We start from the raw sequence: 22,789 nt of genomic DNA on the forward strand, positions 1-22,789 counted from the left end.
GGGAGGGCAGGGGGTGGGGGGGGCGAAGTGTAGTCCAAGTCTGTGTTAGATAACAGCTATCGCTCATTTCTGTCAACAGGACCTTCAGAGTACTTGGTCAGCTAACGAGGAGCTCATTAATAGATCATGTGGGGCAGGTGAGACTATCAACAGAACGAGGCAGTAGTGATGAATTTTATAAATCACGGTATGTAAACTGGTTTGACTAAAGAAAAATCTGAAAAAAGCCGTTTTAAGAGACGGGAGGCTTTAAAAGGTCAGAGGTCAGAGCGTGAAGGTTGCCGGCAGCATTACAGGACAAAATACATTTGTGATCTTTCCGTTTCTCAAACGATCTGGCGACTTATGAAATATGAGACCAGCTTCTTTTAAGTAATATTCAATTGACAAGGATCAACCCACGTAGGATCTGATTCAATCTGCAGACGAACGCAGCTCGGAGTCCCTGGTGGAATATTTTAGTGTTGATGCATTGCAAAAAAACCCAAAAACAAACAAACAAAAACATCTTACCATGTATTTTTGGTCCAGATTCTAGTGCAAATATTTTAGTGCACTTGCAATAAAACAAAACTAACTTACAAGTAACATTTCAGCACAATATAAGAGCTTGATTTAAGTCAATAATTCCATATTATTAATTTAAAAAAGTACTAGTTCCACTGGTAAATTGACAACAAGTACTTCTTAATCAACTACTGACTTAAAACAAGCTCCTGTGTTTTATTGAACAGTTACTTGTAATTTAGTTTTGTCTTATTTCAAGTGTATTAGGATATTTGCACTAGAAACTAGACCAAAAGAGAAGATTTTGTGTGGTTTTTGTTGCAGTGTACAACATGACTTCATTCCGCAGGAGAGTTTGAAGGCTGCATGGGCCGGTTACAAGTATCGACATGCACTAAAGGTTTTACGCGCCAACAAAAAAAACATAGATATGTTATTGGATGATTTGTCTGGTTACAAAAACAGAAATGGCAAAAACAAAAGCAGTCATTGTGTGGAAACTAAAGTCATCAGGCTAATTGCGGTAAACACTTGGCTTCTCTGACGAGCGTCCAGCTGCAGGCCAAGCTCAACTTAACTACCCAGCTGATATCTGTCTGTTTGACTTGCTAAAAAAAAAAAAATGACAATTTGCGCAACCAACACTTCAACCCTGGCACTAAAGTTAACTGTTTTATTCCAACCTTTTGCTTTTGTCTATATTAAAATACCATAAGTAGATTTTTTTTTTTTTTTTTTTTACATTAGCATTGTGAAAACTGTAATATTCAAGTGTTAAAGTTCAATACCTCAATATTGAATACCTCATATTTCAATACCTGAAACTGGCTAGGGAGAGGGGAAGGATGGAATTTCAACAAATTAATTAAAACCCATCAATTGAGATTAACTTGCACCATTTTTTCCCCTCCTCTGCCAATGGGATGTAGGTTACACTAAATTTTACCAAGTTTTTTTTTTTTTTTTTTAATCTAATTTCTAGTGCAAATATCTAAGTACACTTGAAAAACTTACAAGTAACGTTTCAGAAAAAAAAAAAAAGAGTTTGTTTTAAGCCGATAATTCTTTAATATTGATGAAAACGTACTAGCTATAAATGGGACAAGACATTTTACACATATATGCTAATATGTCCTGTTCCACTGGCAGATTATTTCACTTGTAGTTGGTACTTTGTCCATCAATTTTAATAAATCATTGACTTAAAACAAGCTCCTATATTGTGCTGAAAAGTTATTCGGAAGTTAGTTTCATCTTATTTCAAGTGTACTAGAAACTAGATCAAAAATGCTTCCAAAGACTTTGTGTTTTTGGAGCGTAGGAAACATTTGGATCCTTACTGTTTCCATTCTGTTGCGAGTGATGGATTCCTAACGAGTACATCTAAATCAGCAGGAAGTTTTCTTTTAATAAAAACAAACAAAAGAAAGAAAACAGACGACAGGAAGAGAAGACAGAGGTTGAGGAAAATGAGAAAAAAAATCAAAAAAAAAAAAAAATCAATAACGCGTTCAAATCGTCTGTAAGAAAACAAATCTTTGGTCCCGTCACCTAGGACTGAACTCGTGAGGCTGGGCAAATGCGTGCTTGGCAATACGACGGTTGCAGTTTTGCTTGCAAGTAGGCAGACGGAGAAAGGACGAACAAAGAAAGCAAAGGCCATGTGCAGCAGGGCAAAACGACAGCGAGGAGAAAAGAAAAAAAGGAAAGAAAAACAAAACAGCTCATCTGCTTTCCGTTAGACGAGAAGGTTGCAGATGAATCTCAACAGGATTTGGCTTCAGTGCACTCCTTCGAAGACAGAAGCATGGTGGGCGACTCTTTGAGCAACAAAACAGGTGAGCAAACCTACTTCCTTGAGCCATGTGTGGTTGAAAAGAAAAAGGAAAAAAAAAAAAAAGAGAAAAGGTTGCTCGGTGAAGAGTGACTTCTTTTGTGTGCAGACATCCTCTTCTGAGCAGAAGCTGCAAAAATAGTCACCTGATGTACTTCTGTCCCCCAGGATGTAATGCTACAGTAGCTAGACACACAAACACAACCCACCCGCCCCGTCCCAGTAAAAGCCCAGATTACTAAAATACTTTGTCTCTGTGGTTCCTGATCGCAGGGAGCAACAGGAAACCATAAATTAAGAGATCACAATATTGAAACTCTATTATAGAAGGAGCTCTGGGAACAATTGTTAGAGGCTATCGTTATTTACAAGAGTTACATTATTAAAATGGCTTTTTCTTAGCATCTTGAGTCTCTCTTAGTGTTCCTTTAGAGGTCTTTGATTAGGACCTTTCAGTAGTGTCATCTGCCAACAATGACGTCACAGCATTTAGAGGCCGGCGAACTTCCTTCACAGGTCCTCCGACGTCTTCAGCAGCTCCGTCAGCGCTCCGACCGCTCCGAAGTAACCCTGGAGCAAAACGAGGGACAAGCTGAGGGTAAACGGCAGCTGGAGCACAACCAAACATGAAGCTGCAGATTTGTCAAATGGAAATGGAAATTTCCCCATTCATGTCCGTATACACCAGTTAATGATCAATCGATTACTCAATTAGTTGATGATTATGTTTGATAATCAATTCATCAGGATTAATGGTTTCAGCCCTATGCTGGACAATTCTAGGCTTTTTAGAGCTTTTCTGTGACACTGTGCAACGTTTACCAAGAAGCGGCGGTTCAAAAAAAACACAAAGATGAAAATTTGAATATTTTACAGCATCTCTTTTCCAATGAGTCACAAATGTATGTATTACTTAAATTGTTAGTCAATATACATTTGACTTAGAGGTTATAATTACTATAGACCAGTCATTAATAAATATTTGCTTGTATATTCTGCTTTTCCTCTGTAAAGATGAGTAAATGACAAATTCAGATTCTGTTCACAATTAGATATTTAGAAATATTATAGTATACCCAATACGTTTGTTTCTAATAGGGAATCAAACAGGCATCTCTCAAAAGTTAAACAATGTAAGGAAAAAAAAAAGTTTTTCAAAACTAACATCTTTTGCAACATCTTATTTTTTTGGAGATTCTTCTCTGGTACCTGAAACTTAAAGATAACTTTAGATCTAAATCTGCCAGGGGTTTAAATCATTTTAGCATTAAAAAGATGTCAAATAAACAGGAGCAAATTTATTTCCAGACATCAGCATAAAAATACGTTGCAAGTCCAAACTATTGCTAAAGTAGGCATACATTTATTGGACCAATAATGCTAACTTGGAAATTTTGCCATAAATCCTCAACTGATCCCAGTCCTGTGAACTTTGACCTCTTGTCTTAGCGCCAGTTTTGACTCAATATCAGACAAACAGCCTCAGTTATTTTTGTTTTCCTGAGCTTATTTTAGACTTTCAAACTTTCAAAACACACGTGCGATTGTTAACGTCCACAGCGAGGTGTTCTTGTGACGGAAGGGACCAAACCAAATAAGGACAGACTCCTGCACAATTTCAGAACAACATTTTACACGCCGGTGTTTTGACATCAACGCACCAGTGAAGCATCATCAAGCTTCTTAGCTTTAAACCAGGAGCCTTAGGTCGTCTTAATTGACTTCAATGAATGAGAGGCTTCCGCTAAAGTGTTGTCAGAATCATTACAAAAGACACTCCTGATCCTTTATGTGTTTGTATGACAGTGAATTTAAGACTTTAACAAACAAATTGAGTTTTGTTTTCTTTTTTTCAAGACAGCATAAAAGGTTTGTTTTTTTTTTTTATAATACATTTAACACACAATATTCCATTTAGCGTACTTCAGCTATTTTAAGAAAATCTTAAAATTCTAATTATTGTTGCTCACCTCATGCTCCAGAAAGAGGGCTCGTAGCTGCCCTTTTGACCAGAAGTCCATGGCGTAGGCTAGCAGCTTTGTGGACACGGTGTTGATCCGAAGGAAGTTCCCAACAAACACAACCCGCTCAATTTTCTGAAACAAATACAGATACGGAATTTAAAAAAATAAATAAATACTGCCTTGTTAAACGTGTCAAAAATAGCAAGAATAAGTTAATGCTGTTGCATTTTTAAATGAAGATTTATATGAACAGAAGCCAAAGTGTATTCTACAATTAAATTATATAAATAAATGCTTTTGGTTGCAAATGTTCAAAAACATTTGCAGTAACCCTCATCAGTCACCAGGTGGTGCCAATGAACTGATAATACTGCAAGATGAGTCCAATTGATTCATATGGATTACAAAAACTGAAAAAAAAAATCTTCTCTAAAGACAGAGGGGAAAAAAATATTCAGGCAAGATTATTACAATATTAACTATATTTAACGGGTCATACAGTCCTGAGAATGAAGGGACAAATTTTAATGTTTATTTTTAATGAAATCTAAATTTATTCCAAAGAACAATTGTAAAAACAATAATAAGAAAATAACCCTGGCTGCTTTTATCTGTCCTTGTTGCAGATCTGCATGCAGTGATAGCCCTGTACAATGCTGCTTGATCGCCATGCCACAAGGCAACACTGTAAAGAAGCTCACAGCACACAGAAACACTCCTGATTGGTCCCTGCTGTGCAGGAGACTCTTAAACCCACCGTCCACTTTTCACCCAACTTTCCCCTGAGATACTTCCTGAGATAAAGAAGTCAGCACGGCCCGCTGACTTCTTTATCTTCATATGAGCACTAATCTTTGATTTTTGTAGCTACACAAGTAAACAAAATATCACATTCTTGCGATTTCCTGTGATTAAAACATTCTGGGGAATTAATTATAGTCTTGCTAAAAATAAATTAAAAACAAAAATTAAAGTAGATATTGTTTTGTGTGTTTGTTAAAATAGCTGAAGCTGCATGTGCAAGGAACAAGGTTTTGTTTTGTTAAATAATTACCCTGAAAACACCCTGCTTCGTTGTTTTATTTATTTTGTCAGGTGGTTGTGCCAACTGTCTGTTGGAAACAAACTCTGGGCTCAGGACCACTGGTGGTCCTTAGGCGCCCCCTAGTGATCCACAAGGTACTGCATGTAAACTACTGTTCATTTGTCATGAGGTTTTGTCTGTTTTGTAAAAACATCTTCTCATTAGGATGAACAAAAACAACAATAAGCAAGATCAGAAACTAATATATTAATTTCAGGTTGTATATATTAAGATGTTTTTTTTGGGGGGGGAGGGAACAGTTTCAAGTTAGGTTGTCTGTTAAATGGGTAAAGTGGCCCTGAACCTGAGAGAGTTTATTTAACTGTTCAGAATCAGGTGTTCTGGTACCACCTGGATGTCAAATGTGGCTGTTGCAAAAGAACATGAGACTTAGCATCTGTGTGCATGTAAATACCTCGTTGACAGCACACATGCGTGCTATAGATCCTATGTTATTGGTGATGGTGATTAGTGTGGCTCTGGCCAGGTCTTCCTTCCTGATGCTGTCTCGCTTCTCTTTGCACATCATGTGACCAAAACTGTAAAACAAGCAGAAAGACAAACATCAAGCTACGCTGAGCACCAACCGGTTATCTTCTTCTTAGATGCAGGTCAAACTAAATAAAATTTGATGTTTCGCAATGCACATGTCACAACACTGCAGGCACTCACGAGACATTTGATATACAAGTTTTTGTGTCGTTTGTCCCGGTCCGAGAACAGTCTTATTGTAATGTTTTCACATCCCTCTGTCAGTGCGCCATCATACCAGTTGGCTTTGTGGAAACATTGGCATGCAAGTCTTTTATAATTTGTGTGTGTGTGTGTGTGTGTGCTTTGTTCTTTTTTTTCATGTCTATGTGAACCATGAGTCTGTTGAAATAAATCAATCAAAATCAAATCAAAAATCTCAATAGGAAGAACCAAACCAGCTCAGAAAATAACCTTGGGTTGCATAATTCAACAGGTGCAGCTCATCACAGAGTGCTTTGTTCCAATAAATGACAGAGGGGAACGTCATAACAACACTGATTATAGTTTGATTGTAGTGATAAAATCTTTCCCTCCCCCCATCTTCCTACACAGATTAACCTTTGTACTGAATTGCAAGTTTACAATTCACACACAAAACGCAGAGTAAACCGGTGTGTTTACGGAATGGTTGCCAGATTTGCTTTGCTGCTGTCCGGTTTTAATTATTCGTATCCTCATTGTGTTATTGCAGAACGCGAGTTTCTTCATCGTGGTTGAAACTTGCAGTTTTCACACATGGTGAAATTCCCTTTACAAGAAGGTTAATGACACACATCAAATCACCTAATTAGCCAAACATCATGCTTATAGATGACTCAATGAAGTTTATTAAGATTTAAAGAAGTGAATCAAACCAATTTTTATAATATAATATATATATATTATATCAGCCCTGCGACAGACTGGCAACCTGTCCAGGGTGAACCCCTCCTCTCGCCCGAAACGTTAGCTGGAGATAGACACCAGCCCCTCTAGGGACAAGGGTGTACAGAAAATGGATGGATGGATGGATATATTATATCACAAATAATGTGAATTCATGCCAGAAAAGCTCGGCCTCCTCTATCTGATACCACCTGTGATGACAACGTTGTGCTCACCTGGAGGCGACGGCCGAGCCCTGCAGGCCGAAGCGCTCATAGTCCCCGCCGTAGATGTCTTTCACCAGCTTGTCCACGTTTGTGGAGTCGCCCTTGCTGGCCATTTCTAGCGCCTCCTCGAACGTCTCGCAGCCCGTCAGGAGGCAGCAGAGGCCGAGGAACGTTCCACCTCCCAGACTGAAAGGGCGAGAGAGGAGGAGGGTTCCAGGAAGACGACAACAGAAAAAAATGCAGGTAAGAGAGGGAAGAGCTGAAGGCAAGAAGAATCAATCGTTTTGTGTCAATCATGATTGACACGAAACGGCTAGCTAGAGGTGGTATGTTAGCAGTGTGTTACAAAATGCAATGAAGATGCAACTTAAACTTTTGCCCGACAGAAAAATCCTGAGAGAAAAAAAAATACACGGAATACATGGGTGAGATTAAGTAGACCTGCAAAATTGAAGACCTGTGATTAAAGTATTAAAGGACAACTTACCTTTTCAAAACAAATGTAAAATATTTTAAGGCCTTCACTTTAGATAAATGAATATAAGACTTGAGCGGACACCCTGTCAAACCTTCCAATGACCTTTGCATCCCAATCGCCTCAAGGCTGCCGTTATCCTTGTTGCGTTTGTACCTCTTGCACCATAAATGCTCTTTTCACTCAACTCTGCACTCTGAACACACAGCTTCTTTAGCAATGCACTTTTTTATGGCTGACCATCCTTGCTAAATGGTGTCAACGACTGTCTGTTGGAAAACTACCAAGTCAGTTTTGCACATGTAAGCTATCTGTACATAAATGGCTGTAATGTCATATTTCTGTACCAAACTGCCTTTTTGTAATTGGCCTTGTAGCAGAAATGCACACCTGAAATATGTGTTGCTCCATTTCTAATCAATCTACATCATAAATTTAATTACATCCTGAATTACTGGGATGTTCCTGTTGTCAATGCGACAACCCCAGATAGAAAGACAGCATAAACAAACACATATTTGTTGCCGGTAGTTTTCTGAATTAGTTTATCAGCTGAAAAAAAATGTGACAACTAATCAGGAGGATGGATCAACACGGAAGTTATTTCTGACATAACAGCAACATGCCTCGGTGGAACACATCACTGTGTCACTGACCTTTTCAGGATTGTTCTAAATCATATCTACTTCACTTATCAAGTGGGAAAAAATTGCAAGGTGAGGACCAAACCCTTTGGCTTAGTGCAACAAATGACTAATGAACACTAAATAGCTTGACTAGTGGTTTTACTGCTATAATACCAAACTATGCTATGTTACCTAAGCTGATTAAAGGTTCCAGTTAAAACGGAACAAAATAGTAGAGAAACAGGTTCAACATGCAAGGCATTCTTGGAAATTTCCTTTAAGAAATGAGAGTTGAACATACTCTGCAAGAACAAAGCGAAGTTTTCCCTCTCAGGCGATGCAAGAAGTAAATGACAGCATTCTGTTCACTGCTTCAGGAATCCTTGCAGCTTGTTTTTGACTAACTTTTTTTCTTGTGTGTTGTCAGAGAAATATGAAGGTGGAGTGCTTCGGGAGGAGAGGCCTATGAAGAGTTTGCACTTAAGTTCTGTTCTTGAGTTTTTGTGAAGTACGAAATGTCCTGGGCAGAGAGAACTTTGTCCTTGTAGCCTCTTGTAGGATACATTTCTCTGTTCTTGAGGAGTATCTGTTGGCCGTCAATGTCACTAATTAAACTGCTTTTCAGTACATTTTCTTCACTAATTGTTGTTTTATTTGTCTATTAATATTACTAAAATGATCCAATACCACCCAAACATCATTTTCAATTTGACATCAACATTTGCAAACTGCTTTTGATGAACTTTAGGGCACCACAACTTTGATTACGTCTGATTTTAAAAGCACTTTGATACTCTGATGTGTGCCTAGCCATCTGCGACTTTTTCCACACTTTCATATCTGTTGTTTTGTTGGTTTTTTTTGTTTTTGTTTTTTCAGTATTTGCTGCAGGTCCTCCTCACCTTGTCCCGGTTACCCGTTTGTAGTTGTTCTCTGAGTAGACCGCCAGTATGGAGACCCCGGAGCCGATGTTGACCAGCAGCATTGGGAAGTGGTTGTCCAGGTTGCAGGGCTTTTTCACGCAGCTCTGGGGGTCTGAAGGGTTCTGGAAGTAGTAGCACTCCGGGTGTCCGTTGAAACCGACCCGATCGATAAACAGCAGGCCACGGATGAGGCAGTCCAGCTCATCCAGCTTCAGCAGCTCCAGGTCAGCCATCTGGGTCACAGACAGAGGTGGGTTAGGATGACTACAACAACTACAGGCAGGGTTTCTGGACAGATTTCTTAAAAACTGCAGTCTGATGGATGCACAGACAAACAAGAGGACGCAAGTACAGAATAATCACTTCAATTCAAAGAATTTTGGCCTTGTAATTTGACGCCTTGATATTGGGCCTCTGTCCCTTTAAGAAGCTCTTGCTCTTTCTGAAAGTCATCACAACATCACTCCTCTTGTTTACCCCTGAACGATATTTTTACCAGCGTTTCACAGAGAAGCAGCTCGTATGCCGAGCTCAGCAGATGCACAGTTCCAGCTGGTGTTTGCCAATTGCTGCTGGCTAGTCTGAAGGAGCTGAGTGCGGGAGTCATGGAAAAGGGTTGCTTTGTGAGGTGGAAACTTGGAAAATGGTGTTTTGAAAAGTTGTGTGGTTGCCGTGGGAGATTAAGGGATTTCTCAAAAATGAATGAAACAATTAAAGGTATGTTGTTGATGAGGGCAAAACATTATAACATGATGTAAAGCTCAAAAAAGTCGATTTTAAATGATACTGCCTCTCTAAATCAAATTCCATACTTTTCCAGAATCCAAAGAGACATTTAGCAGGTCAGGATAAAATAAACACTTAAATATTTGTTGTAGAATAAAAAAAGGAAATTTAAAATATCTATTTGGGTTAGTTTTTCAGGTTCAGAGAAACACAGATACCACATCCACATAATTTCTGAAAAAGGAGATATGAGCTCGCTAATGTATGACCTACATCTCCTGTGTGGACCGATGCAAAGCAAATTGGTAAAAGTAGACTGTACAGATGTAAATTTGATATATACAACATGTAGCTGAGGTCAACGTGACCATATTCGAAAAGTCCAACAGTGGGGTGGCAAATAATGACCTCTACATGCGTTGTTCGCCAGACTTACTGTTCTGAAGTCATTCTCAAACTTGTAGGCGCCGCCTCCCGTGGCGCACAGTGTCGTGTGCAGGCTGGAGAAGTTCTTGTCTCGTCCCATCTGGATGAACCGGGGCATGGCCTGGGTCGGGAAGCGGATAAAGTGCAGGTTTCCTGTCCGGCCACACATGGTCAGGTTCCTCAGTTCCAGGTGGACGTCGCGGACACCCGTTTTACCTGAGGGAAAAAAAAACAAAAATGTTTTCCTAAACAACAATTCTGAGCTAGCTTGTAAATTAAAACATTTTCTTTGACAGAAGGTAAATCAAGACCGTGGACAGTGTCCTGGACGTGACTTTTGTATCATGAGATAATTTATTACTCTGTGTGTGTAAGCTTACGCACCATAGGCCACGTTTGAGGTGAGGTAGCGGCGGATAGATTTGAGGTTTTCAACTTCTTCTTGCTCTTCTTCTGCAGTAATGTCGACTGGCTCAAAGTACACCAGCTTAACCAATGTGCCACCGATGTCCATTCCAAACCAGGGGAAAGCTGCAGAGGAAGACATGGAATTAGCTTCTTTACTTTTAGATGAGACGCTACAGATCTGAATGACAAACCTGCACAATTAAAAAAAATTTAAAAAAAGGTTTACTGTGAAGACTGTTTCCGTGAAAAGATTAATTCTGTTATTGTGGTTGGAACAAAACCAGTGAAAACATTAAAAATCAAATGGTTCCCACAACATTTGACAATCTCAAATTTCTCCGTGAGATTGCATAACAGCCTCCAGTCGATACTTGAAACGAACTACTACTTCCCTTTATCAATACTCACCACACATAGACAAATTTCTCTCAGAATGTTGAAGACATGGACCTCAGCATTTATTTAGTGACTGAAAGTTAAAGTGACAGAATCCACTTTGGGATAAAAAAAAAAAAACAATACGCTTATTCTCAGAAATTGAAATTTGAATTTACATTACTTCAAGCTTTCCATATGAATTTTAAACTAAATAGAGACCTTACATAATGTGTCTTCTCAGCATATTTATATGTCATCATATGCAAAATATGCTGGTTGAAGTTTAGTTTAGTTTTTTTAGTCAAATACTTAACTGTACACTGCTTACTCCACTTTAAAGTCATCTCAAATTTTTACATAAATGTGGAGCATTTTACTCTACAGATATTCTGTGATTCACAGAGGGAGAGTGCTGGGATTTCAGGCTCTTTTTTTATTAAAAAGCAACTAAAATGGGCCAAAACTGGTGCCAGAAATAAAATGTCGTGATCTTTACATCTCTACCAAACTTTGGATCACAGATTATTGCTCTAAAAAGCATAATTGTTGACCATAATTACTGTTCATGTCATAATGGGAAAAAAAAAAAAATTGACGGTGAGTAAATCTCAGTTCCGTCTCAGACTGCGACTGCATGGTAGCGCTACATACGGCACTAACAGAGATAACACTACTTTCTTTTTGTGGTGAGTTTAGTTCAAGATTGAATCTGACTGGAAGAAGACATAATCTTTCAGAATGAAAGGCTGGTAAATAAATTAATTAATTAAATAAAGCATATCGCCACAGCTCACCGAGAGCCAATGTTCCCATGGAAACAAGTAACCCTCCCTTCCCCCACCGTCTCTCATACAGTCTCCAGCCTTTCTATTTTCTCTTCCACTCAGCTTCCCCTCGACCTCTCAGGCGATTTTATGCAAACCATCCATCTTCCTGTACTTCTCTGCTCCCCAACCCCCCACCCCCCCACCCACCAGCTTGACTCTCACAATTAAAGTAAGGTCCCGTTGGATCGGATACTGAAGGACGGGTCCAGAGCGCCGCGGAGCTAAAATCATTTTCAGCTGTCACTTTTCTGTTCGGAACCACGTCTATACGCAAAAACATTTTTATAAAGAAAGAATTGGCTACATCTCATCACTGAAATAAAAGTAAACTGCCCCAATTATAATCTGATAAAACTGACTGAGAAAGTGGTCGGTCATTATGGAGCTCAAATTAATGCAGTGCAATCCCTCACCTGCCTGCTGCTGCACACTGCTGGTCAGCTGGCTGCAGCCTACATTTTTCCCCAAACAGTGATATCACTCTGTGCAATAAGTATAAGAAAGCCTCCACTATTATCAGCAAGTGTTTTATCTGTACTTTGATTTAACTTCAAGTCGGAAATAACACATTTCTGTTATTGATGATCTCATTACATTGGTAATCACTAATGTTATGCTTTTAGCGGCACTAGAAATGTTTTCCTTTCCTTTAAATGCTTCTAAATTTGAAATAATGTTGCTTTTTTGTATTTCAGGCACAAAAACTAAGAAGGAATCAGCTGAACAAAAATATTAGGAATTGTTTCGTGAAGAATTTTACAAATATTTTTAAGACATCAAGATCACACTTACAAGCACAAAAAAGAAAACAGTTGGATTATAACAAACAATAATTACAAGTAATAAAGCTGATAATAAATTGCAGATTTCTTAATAGCCATGTGTTTCTGGTTGTGTATCCTCTATTTTTAGCAGTCACCAGCTCTGACCCACTTCTGTTTGCTCAGGCAGCTGAACAAATACCAAAGTTCTAGTTGACACAAGTTTGGAAATGATGGTGCTACAACAGTCAGGGTGACACGATGAAGGTTACTGCAGGTCAAACAGTAAAGGATCTCCCTTTGTATATAAATTAGGCCTTAAAATATTAACATTTTATCCTAGCTGAGCTGTACAGAGGTGAGCAAAAACGGGCGGGGACAGAGAAGAACCTGACACTTGATAGAACTAATACAGTTTCATGAGAACCTGCTTTCTAAACAACATAATAACTCTTTAAGATGTCGTTCTCCCACTTAAGTATATATCGTGGTAAGCAGCGGTATTCAGCACAGGAATGTGATGAAGCCATTTATTTTGTGCATGATGGCGAGCCAACACACTGAGCTGACAGGACAATGAAAACCACAGAGCTCCACATGTAAACAAACGTCCTTGCGCTGAAACGTTGCACAGTAAAATCCGTCACAACAACTAAAGAACTGTTATTAAGCGTTCTGTTTTTGGGTTCTTGGGAAACTTTTGTTTGAAAATATTATAAAATGAATTTACTCCCAGCACACGTTTATGTCAGTGTAGATGTTTAGCAGAAATAAAGTCTGATTTTATTCATCGGCAGTGACAGGGCGAGTAAAGTTGCACATAGAGTTGCTTTTAGAGCAGGTCATGGTAAAACTGATGCAAGTCACCAAGCACCTTTCGAAAGCAGAGGTTAGTGGTCCTAAGTTATGTCAATATGCAAACTGCTTAATCCGTAACTTGGTTTTAAAGAAAATAAACCAGATTTGCAACACTGATTACTAAACTAGCAGTGTGCTGCATGCATGAAGTGCTTAAAGTCTGCATGTGATTTAACCCGTGCAGCTGAGTTTCTGACTTGATGATCAGGAGATATGACGATTTCACAACAAGGGGACAGACTGACCGTCTGGATTACAGGGGGCAAAGTTCACTTTCAGGCTAACAGAAAGTCCTTTGGTCTGGAGCTTTGTCAGGCTCCCTGTGGATGTATAGGAAATGTCTTAAAATGCATTGCGACACTGAATTGTTTCAACAAAACCAACAGCAGGGAGGATGACAACTTCTCTGTGGAGGAGTAAAAGAAATACTTCGTCAAATCAATGACTAAATATGATCAATCTACATTTTAAGCCAAATTACTAATTCTACTCTGGAAAGTTCTTTTCATTTTCCTGCTTTGCAGACAAATAAAAACTATATTAGGGATGGTATGGTTATTGAAAATAAGGCAAACTGAGGTTTTCAAAAGTTAAAATGTACAGGTCCCGTTTACACAGAGCCGGTTATCGGTGAAACTGTAAGAGTTTTGTGCGTTTACACGTCTCCAGTGATCGGACTCTCTGACATGGGAACTTTCTGAAACCAGATCTCAGAGGTGAAGTTTTTGGAAATGTGTGTTAATGTATATTCCAGTTTGGTTCATCACATAGACGGCAAGCAACAAAAATGAATTCATTCCATATCTAAACCAGTCGTGTTGCACTTCATTCAGTATTTTGGCTTCAACAGAAAACAGAAATCAGTGGTTACTGCAAGATATTGTGTCCCAAACTACGGAAGGATAGTTATCGGATTGTTTACCATTATTGCAAAAACTTTCTAAAAATTGTGAGCTATTGCAAAAACAATAAATTACAATTAATGATATTTGTATTGTCAGAATTTTTTTATTTTTATCTTTCTTTTCTTTTTTTTTTTTTACAAATTTCTTCAGGAGTTTCATGATAACATCATGCTATAATATGATTTCATGCAGTTACTGTGCGCAGTTTAGTGAGAATCAAACTTCTTTATGCAAATGGTGTCCTGAAGCCTAATTCAAATTTTCTTACAGCAGTAGGGCAAGAGACAACTAATAGGAGATTTTTTTTTTTTTTTGTTAAAATTCTTCACTCTTACTTGTATTCTGTATGGTTGCGCAGTAGTGGAGAATACTGCATAGAGATTAGGAAACGGTGGAAAGGTTAATTAAAGGCAAGGCAATAGTGATGCAAGAGTTGCTCTTTTGAAATTATGCCCAAAACTGTGAATCAGTAAGCAACCGTTCTATTGACATAAGTACATGGTAACATAATGAAAACAGTTCAAAATTGTATCAGCCATAGGCATGCAGAAAAACACAAGGACGATCTCTGTGGCAAAGATTATAACCTTGGTAGAAAAGTAATCTTAAAAGAAAACAACTGAAAAGTCCTTAATGTCTCCTCCCAGGTAGTATTTGATTAAAGTATACAAATACCCAGTAAAGAATACACAAACTTTCTTCCAAAAAAAACATTTTGATCAGAACCTATTTTTCTCCTCTCCCGTGTGACCTGAAACACCCTGGTGGACCATCTCTCCAGGAATCCTATTTAAAATGGCCACACACACACACACACCGTGCTGTGTGTGTGTGCGCAGCCAAAGCTCACTGTGACAAGGAGAAGGGCCAGAGAGAAGGGGGCGATTCGAGTCCATGTAGGTGAAAGGCCTCTGGCCGAACACACTCCTGCTCTGTACCGCATGTCCACATGGTGGGATAAAGCATACGCATGCCAACAGGAGAGCAAAGCATGTGTTGCATTTGTTTGTTAAACTTTAATTGTCCTGTCCTGTTCTGTCCCAAGGCTGAGATAAGACAGGAACACATGTCAGACTGGAGATTGTGTTGATACAGTGGGCACACTGATAAAAAAAAAAGTTTCATATTCTTAACAAGTAGTTTTATCCTCAAATATTAATATGACTGACTTATTAGTCTGATTTTTTTTTTTTTACACAACCAAGTGACATTCTGATTTTTATAGCAATGCTACCATTTAAAGCTTACAGCACCACCGCTTTTTTAAGGCCACAACTGTTAGACTCCATAAGTAAACCTTTAATAATTTATTTATAAAGTGAGACGTTCTCTTAAAATATTTAAGAAGCAACTTTAAGAACCAAGTTTGTTCTGTTTAATTTTTCCAGTGTTTATTTTTTTTTAAAACTGAATAAAAAAAACAAAAAAACACTGAGATTAAAAACATTTTTTCAACAAATGCAACAACAAAAAATTACATAGCTCGAAAAAAAGAGCGAGCTATATAAAAAAAGCAGGTATATGTCATTGAATCAGAGTAAATTAGTTAATTTAATCCAGAGCCACTAAAGTATGACTGTATTTTTTCTCTTCACAACAAAAATATCAAGGGTTTAAAGATTGTTATGTTTTTTTTGTTTTTTTTTATTAAATCAACTTCTTCTGGAGGCGTTTCAGTCAAATCAGTGCAAAATCTACTGGATGAAACAAAAAGGCAGAAAACTGAAGGACACTGAACTTTGCATCGCTTTAAAAAAAAAGTAAAACCATGCTTTTACTGACATATGACTATACTAAATCTATAAATACCTACTACATTGCAGCTGTAGTCATTACTAAGATTTTCAATAAACATCACAATTTGTAAGCAGATGAAGAATTAGAGATATTTTCTGTTGTAATCTGACAAAATTAACTCATAATTTGACTTTTATTAGGTCTGCTTTGTACCTTAAACTGCTGAAATTACATCAGAACTAACCTGAAATAACCCAAGAAAGTGAGAATACATTTTGTTTAAAAAGAACCAGTTTTATGTAGGTTTCAATGCAGTTTTAGTTGTTGTCGGGTGTGTCAAAGATTTAACACTTTTCCTCCATTCCAATTTCCATAATCTCCCTATTCTTAATTTAACTACACCCCTCCTGAGATTTGCTGAGAAACCAGGTCTATAATCTACCTTTAACAGGCAGGAGTGTTCCTTTATTCCCCCCCCAAACATCTATATCTTTTTACACCAGTTATGTTATCAAACAAACTCATATGCACAAGCTGTATAGTTAGCAAGAGGCAGGGTGTGCCATAATACTTGATAAGAAGTCTTTTTTTTTTTTAAATCACTAAAAGTCAACATCCTGAATAAACCCAGCCCCATTCATGGAGTTTCAATTGTGCCTTCTTTTAAATATCTACAGCTCAGCTGTGTCATAAACCTTCTGGTTTTGTTTTTCAGGAGTTCGACCAATTACATGTGCCCGTTCAGCCACACCCCATATTTCACTGATAGGCAAAGCACGGTTTATTTCCACTGCTTTCATCCATCACTTTGAAACATTATCTTTGACAAAGTCATAATAATGAGCTAAAAATGTTTCCAAAACCCTGACTCATCAGTCTTACTTTGTTTTGGGTGAGTTTTGGTTCACTCTTTCACAAAACCTGGTCCTGGGTATTTATCACGCTGATCAGGATGATGTGAAGCTCCAGGTTTCTCACTGAGCAACGTTGGTTTTGTAAGAGTAACAGAATGGACTCATAGACTTTTAAACCAATGATGGTGAACATTTCTTGTTAAGATCAGTGATGGTAATGATAGAGTAAAAAAAAGTCAATCTAAAGGCATTAAGGATGAAGTGAGCTTTATTTATAAAAGGTATGCTCCAGCATTATGCGGAACTGTCAAAACTAACAATTGATAATAAACATTAAAGTGCTGCACATATTTTAGATGGAAGAAGCTGCATTTGTTTCCAATGGCTTTATACCACTTTAGATTCACATATTTTCCATCTCTGATCAAGTTGTATATTTTTTAATGAATCCCAATAAGTTTCACAGCTGACATCCGAGTGTAAACATTTGCTTCCGGTCCAAACAAGAGAAACGTCAGACTGGGTTACGCAATGTTAAACCAACTAAGCCACAAAGAAGGAAACAAAAGTGAAAAATCCATTCCCAGAGGGAAACACATTCCGGAGTCAGCACTTTCTGGGGAAAAGCTTAGACATTTTATCCAGGTTCATCGGGATGACTGGACTATTTCCAAGGATAAGTCAGCCATAAAACAGACAATCTCTGCCCAGACCTCTTAATGATTACAGGGGCGACTTTAACTTCGTAATCAGGGATAACCCTGCTGAAAGTCTTTGCAGGTATTAGTAGGTTGGCACTATTATCCGTCTACATATCCTAACATTGCAAATTCCCTCTACTTTGTCCATCAATTATAATAAACACAATAAGCACAATTACACGCTTATTATAAGAATGCAAGTCACTGTCACAAAACTACACAGGTGTGGCTTATAATAGAAATGAAAACAAGGAAAGGTATGAGGGAGGTGGAGTCCAAGTCATTACAATGGCCGCTCGTGTAATTGCGTAATCACAAAATAAACACTATGACTTGTGAATGAGGAATTCAACTGGACTAACATAAGACGTTTATTTTAAAATGGAAAAACAAAAAAAAATGTTTATGTACATTATTTAAACCAGCATTTTAAGTTTTTTTTCCCAAGGTAAACTTATTAATATTAATTTAAACCTATAATTCACATATTCAAGTTCAGTCACAGACAGCATGACAAACAAATTCCTGTGTAAATATTTTCCATGATACCAAAAGAAGAGCTTTGCTTGTGCTTACTTAATTTAAGAGATGCAAAAATGAATTGTTAAGAAAACAATACCATAAACATTGTGCAATCAGAATCTGCCAGTTTTCCATGATTATTATGTTAAATAAAAATGTACAATGGCTTTTGTTTTGTTTTTTTGTAACTCAGGGAATATCTGACAAAAACTAGAAATCCCCACCATTTACATTTTGTGAATTCATCAACCAACTGCATGTGTTTTAATGTACTTTGAGATTAATAAAAATCAGATCAAGGTTATTGCCACATACTTTTATGGGATAACCTTGTAATGCCTGCACTTTCTATTTTTTTAAAGGTGTCACCCCAGGAAAACCTTGATCAACACATCTCAATTTATTGCTTTTAGAATTTTGTTTATATTTTACTACAACAGATTTGCTGCTGGTTGACAGTCCGTCAATAAAAAAAAAAAAGCATGCAAATGTTTTGGTGTAGTGATGGAGCAAAAACATTTGTGTGACAAGTTACCTATATATTAAACTGTTTGCTCATTTCCTCCTGCAGAGCTACTGGAGTATACATTTAAAAATCTAGCAAAACTGATCGTTTTACAGCAGTGATTATCAAACTTTTGAGAAGGATGGTGACAGCATGTCGTTATTACGACAGAAAGCAGCTAAACTTCTTATAAGAACCAGGGTGATCCATTGAAAACATTTCTTTAAAAGCAAAAAAACTAAATAAATCACAATGCTATTTTGATTTCTATCACCATCCCTGGCCAACACAATTACTTAAGGATGTAAGGAATGCAGTATGGCTGAGTAAGAGACTTGTATTACCGCAGTATCTCTGTATCTGTGCAGAGCGCGAGCATCTCTGCCAATATGTCCACAGAGTAAGATTAAGTTGAACCCAGATAAACAGTTTTATCTGTTTATCTAGGTTTAGTCAAAAAACCCTAAGGGTCTAGCCAAAAAAAGTGCAATGTGCAGCAAATTGCAGCTAAAAGAAATGTTTCTCAAATATTTAAAGTATTTAACAGTAGTATTTAACTGCAGGTTTTATCCCTGCAGTTTTCTAACAGCAGGTATAATACATGCCACACCTCAAAAAAACAGGTAAAGCTTGAGTTCACTGATAAGCAGTTCTTAATAGCTTTCTTAGGATAATGAAGCAGAAACTAACTCACACTTACCAGGTTTCTTCTCCGTTATAAGCTTCATTGTTAGGCAAAATATATGCCCTAGAAGGCACACAAAAGACTTTCTGAATACTATACAGGAGAGGCTTACAAATAGGAGAAATTAAAACGCAGCTATCTGTTCTAGGTGTTTATGAAGACTTCACGGAGAAAAGAAAACAACTCCTTTCAGCTTTCTGCGCTAGACCTGTGAACTTTACTAGGATGATCTTCACATCTTCCTAAACACTTGGTAAGCATAGAGGGGTGGATTCCTATCCATTCACCCTTCCTCTTGTAGACAAGAGTCGAGCGTTGATTGGCTGAGACAAGCCAGGCCCACTTATCAGGAGCTTTTTCACCACCTGAAACCGACCAATCACAATCCTCCAAATGCAACCTGAGGTTTGATGAATACAAAAGGACGTCTCCCTGACGACGGCAGGCTGTAGGACTGAGCAGCAAAGCGAAGAAATGTCAACATGACTCCTCAGTTATTAAATAGCTGTTATAGTATAAATAAAAAAAAACATCATCAATGATGGCGTGATGGGAGCGCGCAGAAAGATGGTCAGAGTGAATGTGCTATGATTGCGACGACGGCGCCATTCTGCAAAACCACGCAGCCAGTCGGAGTGACACAATCAGCCCACTGATCATCTTGTCACAGCAGTGACAGTAAATGCGTGACTGTAACATATTCCATTTAACTTACGAGGTCTGTTCCGTTTCACCGACTCCGTCCTCCTTCGCAACCGGCTTCTCTTTGCCGGGGACCCGTTGCAGTCCTTCTCCTCCCCACGGTGCAAGTGATGCATTTCAAAGGTGCTGCTGCTGCTGCTGCTGCTGCTGCTGCCTGGTCCTGTGCTCAAGCCCAGCGCATTGCTGGTGGAGCAGCTGCCGTTAGCGGCTACCACGACGAGGCCGTTCAACCCTCTTGGACTCTGTACGTTGTTGACATGAAAAGGTCCCGACGCTCCCTTCTTGTCCACCAATGACTTCGCTTTATCCATGGCAGCGCTAGCCTAGCCTAGCCTAGCATCTGCGGGAAACAGCCGGTGTAGGCTTTAGCTAGTTTAGCTTAGCTGGCTAACACTAGCCCCGCTGGCAGGCTTGCGAGCAGCGAATGCCGTACTTACGCCAAGACGCCAAACAAAATGTTTGCCCTCATTTTTACTGCAAAGCCGTAACTGAGTTTTAAAATGGAAAGACTTGCTAAAACATAGCGTGTCCTTTGAGGTCACTCTCGGTCATTCCCCCCTCATTGAGATCCTGGCAAGCGCAGCAGTAGCCCGTGTGTGTATTTGTGTACGTATATAAGAATGTGTGGCTAGACTGCTACGCAACTAGCAGAGTATCGCACCCGTCAACCTCCCTCGACCGGTTTTTCTGCTGCTGCTGCAAAAAAAAAAAAAAAAATCAGTGACTAATATACGAATGTAAGTGCGAGAATGGGCTCGTCCGTATCGCTTTCCTCGCCGCTAGATTAAAAGCAGAGCCTAAACACTAGCCTACAGCTGTGGGCTCTTTATTTATGAGCCCTGCTGTCCGCTGTCAAATTCATTCCCCGCAGTCCTTTGCACGCGTGATGTGTTGTTGCACGCTGCCAATCTAAGAGCGGTCAAAAATTGAACTGAAGTAACCCCGAAAAAGCAGCCTGTAAAAAACCCATAAACATATTATTTTCTATCGAGGGTTAATTACCGAAGGAGAACGCGGTTTTGTTATCTATATGTCAAAGGGCGCATTAGGTAACTTGCACCTCCAGTCGATAAACAAAGGTCGAACAACAATGTCAGCTGGATCAAGGAAGACAATCAATGAAAAAGACGCTTCTTCTCTTGGGAGTTTCATCTTGATATATTCACCTGTTTTAAATAATGCCAAATTATAATGTCATAGAAGAAAAGTTTGAAAGATGTGGCATGCATATCTATTTTAGCCCCCTTAGGTGTTACCCCTAAATAAAATTCAAATCCAAAAATGAATTGTCCAGAAAACAATACAATAAACATTCAGCCATAGGGCCCATTAGGAAGCCCCTATTAAGTCAACCTGTGTGTGATTAGATCTCCAAATTGTGTTAGAAAACATTAGTGATCAAAACAAGTGAGGCCAAATACAAAGCAGTGCTTGAAGTAAAACACTGCAAGAGACTTCAGACCTGTCCAATAGGACATTCTTCTGTCTTCTGAGACGTGAAGATCAATGTTCACATGTACTTTTTATCCAGTCCAGGTGCTGCAATAACAGAATAATTCCCTTATTTGACCAGATTTTTTTTGAAAACAGCAGAAAAATGGTAAGACCCTGCATCATTTTGACCCTTTGCACCCTTGAAGACTTGATTCAGATGCAGACATTTTCAATTTTACGCACAGAGAACATCGTGGAGACAACTAATTCAATCAATTCATTTTTTTTAAAATCCTGAATATCATGCCTTCCCTGAAAACTCAATTAAACCATCCCATGTTTGAGAGCTGAGAGCGCCTTGAAGAGTTATGGATAGGATGCCTTTGCAGCTCGCATAGTTAAGTAGGCCATTAAAATCTTTGACTGATGTGGCACTTGTAATTTCAGTCTGTAGAGTCCCAAGACACACTGAACACAGAAAACAAAGCAAGAATGCTTTTTTTTTACGTTGATCTGTTGATAGTCTAAATAAATGTGTAGGAAGTTTATCCTGTTGAGGAAAGAAAAACCTGTTCAAAAGTTCATTAGACTGTAACAAGCGCAGCAACTAAATGCGTAGACGGCGTTGCATATCTATGCATAATTAGTACGTGGCTCACCCCACGTTTGCAACAAGCAACAAAATGGAGCAAGAAGATGTTACAGCCATCCATCCATCCATTATCTGTTCACCCTTGTCCCTAATGGGGTCGGGAGGGTTGCTGGTGCCCATCTCCAGCTACGTTCCGGGCGAGAGGCGGGGTACACCCTGGACAGGTCGCCAGTCTGTCGCAGAGAAGATGTTACACAAAACCTAAAAATGGAAGAAGTTACTCTGCTTACTCAAATGTGCCATAAAATCAAAAATAGAACATTCCTGAAGAAATTTAGATGCCAGCCTGCATAAGTGTGCACATCGTCGGACCCAAATCAGGTGCTCTGATGCTGCAAATTAGCAGCAATGCAAAGGTTATCTAAAATGTAGTCAGTAGCATGTAGCGTATCACTGGCGTGTTGACTAACATGGACTTACTCCATTCATTTTCCAACAATATCGTTATAATGTAGTGAATAGCATAGTGTTGGCTAACATGGATGTACTCTGTTTAGTTTGCCAAGTTTAGTTTTTATGTCAAATAAACTCAAATGTCAAAATGTTTATGGGTTATTATAATAAGATTTTGCCCAACATGGAGGTACTCCATTCAATATGCAAACACTGTTAGCTAACATGTTACGGTTAGATAAATAGTGGCCTAGCACTACCATGTTGACGTCAGCTA

The 22,789-nt window shown here is 38.6% G+C and overlaps 1 protein-coding gene across 2 annotated transcripts; it reads right to left on the bottom strand.

The window, feature by feature from the left end:
- Positions 1 to 598: 598 nt before the first annotated feature.
- LOC102216454 (pantothenate kinase 1-like) lies at positions 599 to 20,825 on the bottom strand. 2 transcript variants are annotated; one of them, XM_014474722.2, is made up of 8 exons: positions 20,047 to 20,825; positions 10,575 to 10,721; positions 10,201 to 10,406; positions 9,018 to 9,271; positions 7,024 to 7,200; positions 5,805 to 5,928; positions 4,312 to 4,437; positions 599 to 2,911 (listed from the first exon to the last, which is right to left on the bottom strand). In XM_014474722.2, the coding sequence occupies exons 1-8, from the start codon at positions 20,342 to 20,344 to the stop codon at positions 2,852 to 2,854; spliced, it is 1,392 nt and encodes a 463-aa protein (XP_014330208.1). In that variant the 5' UTR covers positions 20,345 to 20,825; the 3' UTR covers positions 599 to 2,851. The 2 variants fall into 2 exon arrangements, with proteins under 2 accessions (XP_014330208.1, XP_023183204.1); XM_023327436.1 differs by lacking the exon at positions 20,047 to 20,825 and adding an exon at positions 19,347 to 19,601.
- Positions 20,826 to 22,789: the final 1,964 nt, after the last annotated feature.

The sequence above is a fragment of the Xiphophorus maculatus genome, chromosome 22 (genome assembly GCF_002775205.1).
Source record: "Xiphophorus maculatus strain JP 163 A chromosome 22, X_maculatus-5.0-male, whole genome shotgun sequence".
Lineage (NCBI taxonomy): Eukaryota > Metazoa > Chordata > Actinopteri > Cyprinodontiformes > Poeciliidae > Xiphophorus > Xiphophorus maculatus.

Coding starts and splice junctions, on each gene's coding strand:
- LOC102216454 (XM_014474722.2), bottom strand. CDS start 20,344: ATGGATAAAGCGAAGTCATTGGTGGACAAGAAGGGAGCGTCGGGACCT. Junction 10,722..20,046: donor GGTGAAACGGAACAGACCTC/GTAAGTTAAATG, acceptor CTTCCTCTGCAG/CTTTCCCCTGGTTTGGAATG. Junction 9,272..10,200: donor TTGAGAATGACTTCAGAACA/GTAAGTCTGGCG, acceptor TCTGTGACCCAG/ATGGCTGACCTGGAGCTGCT.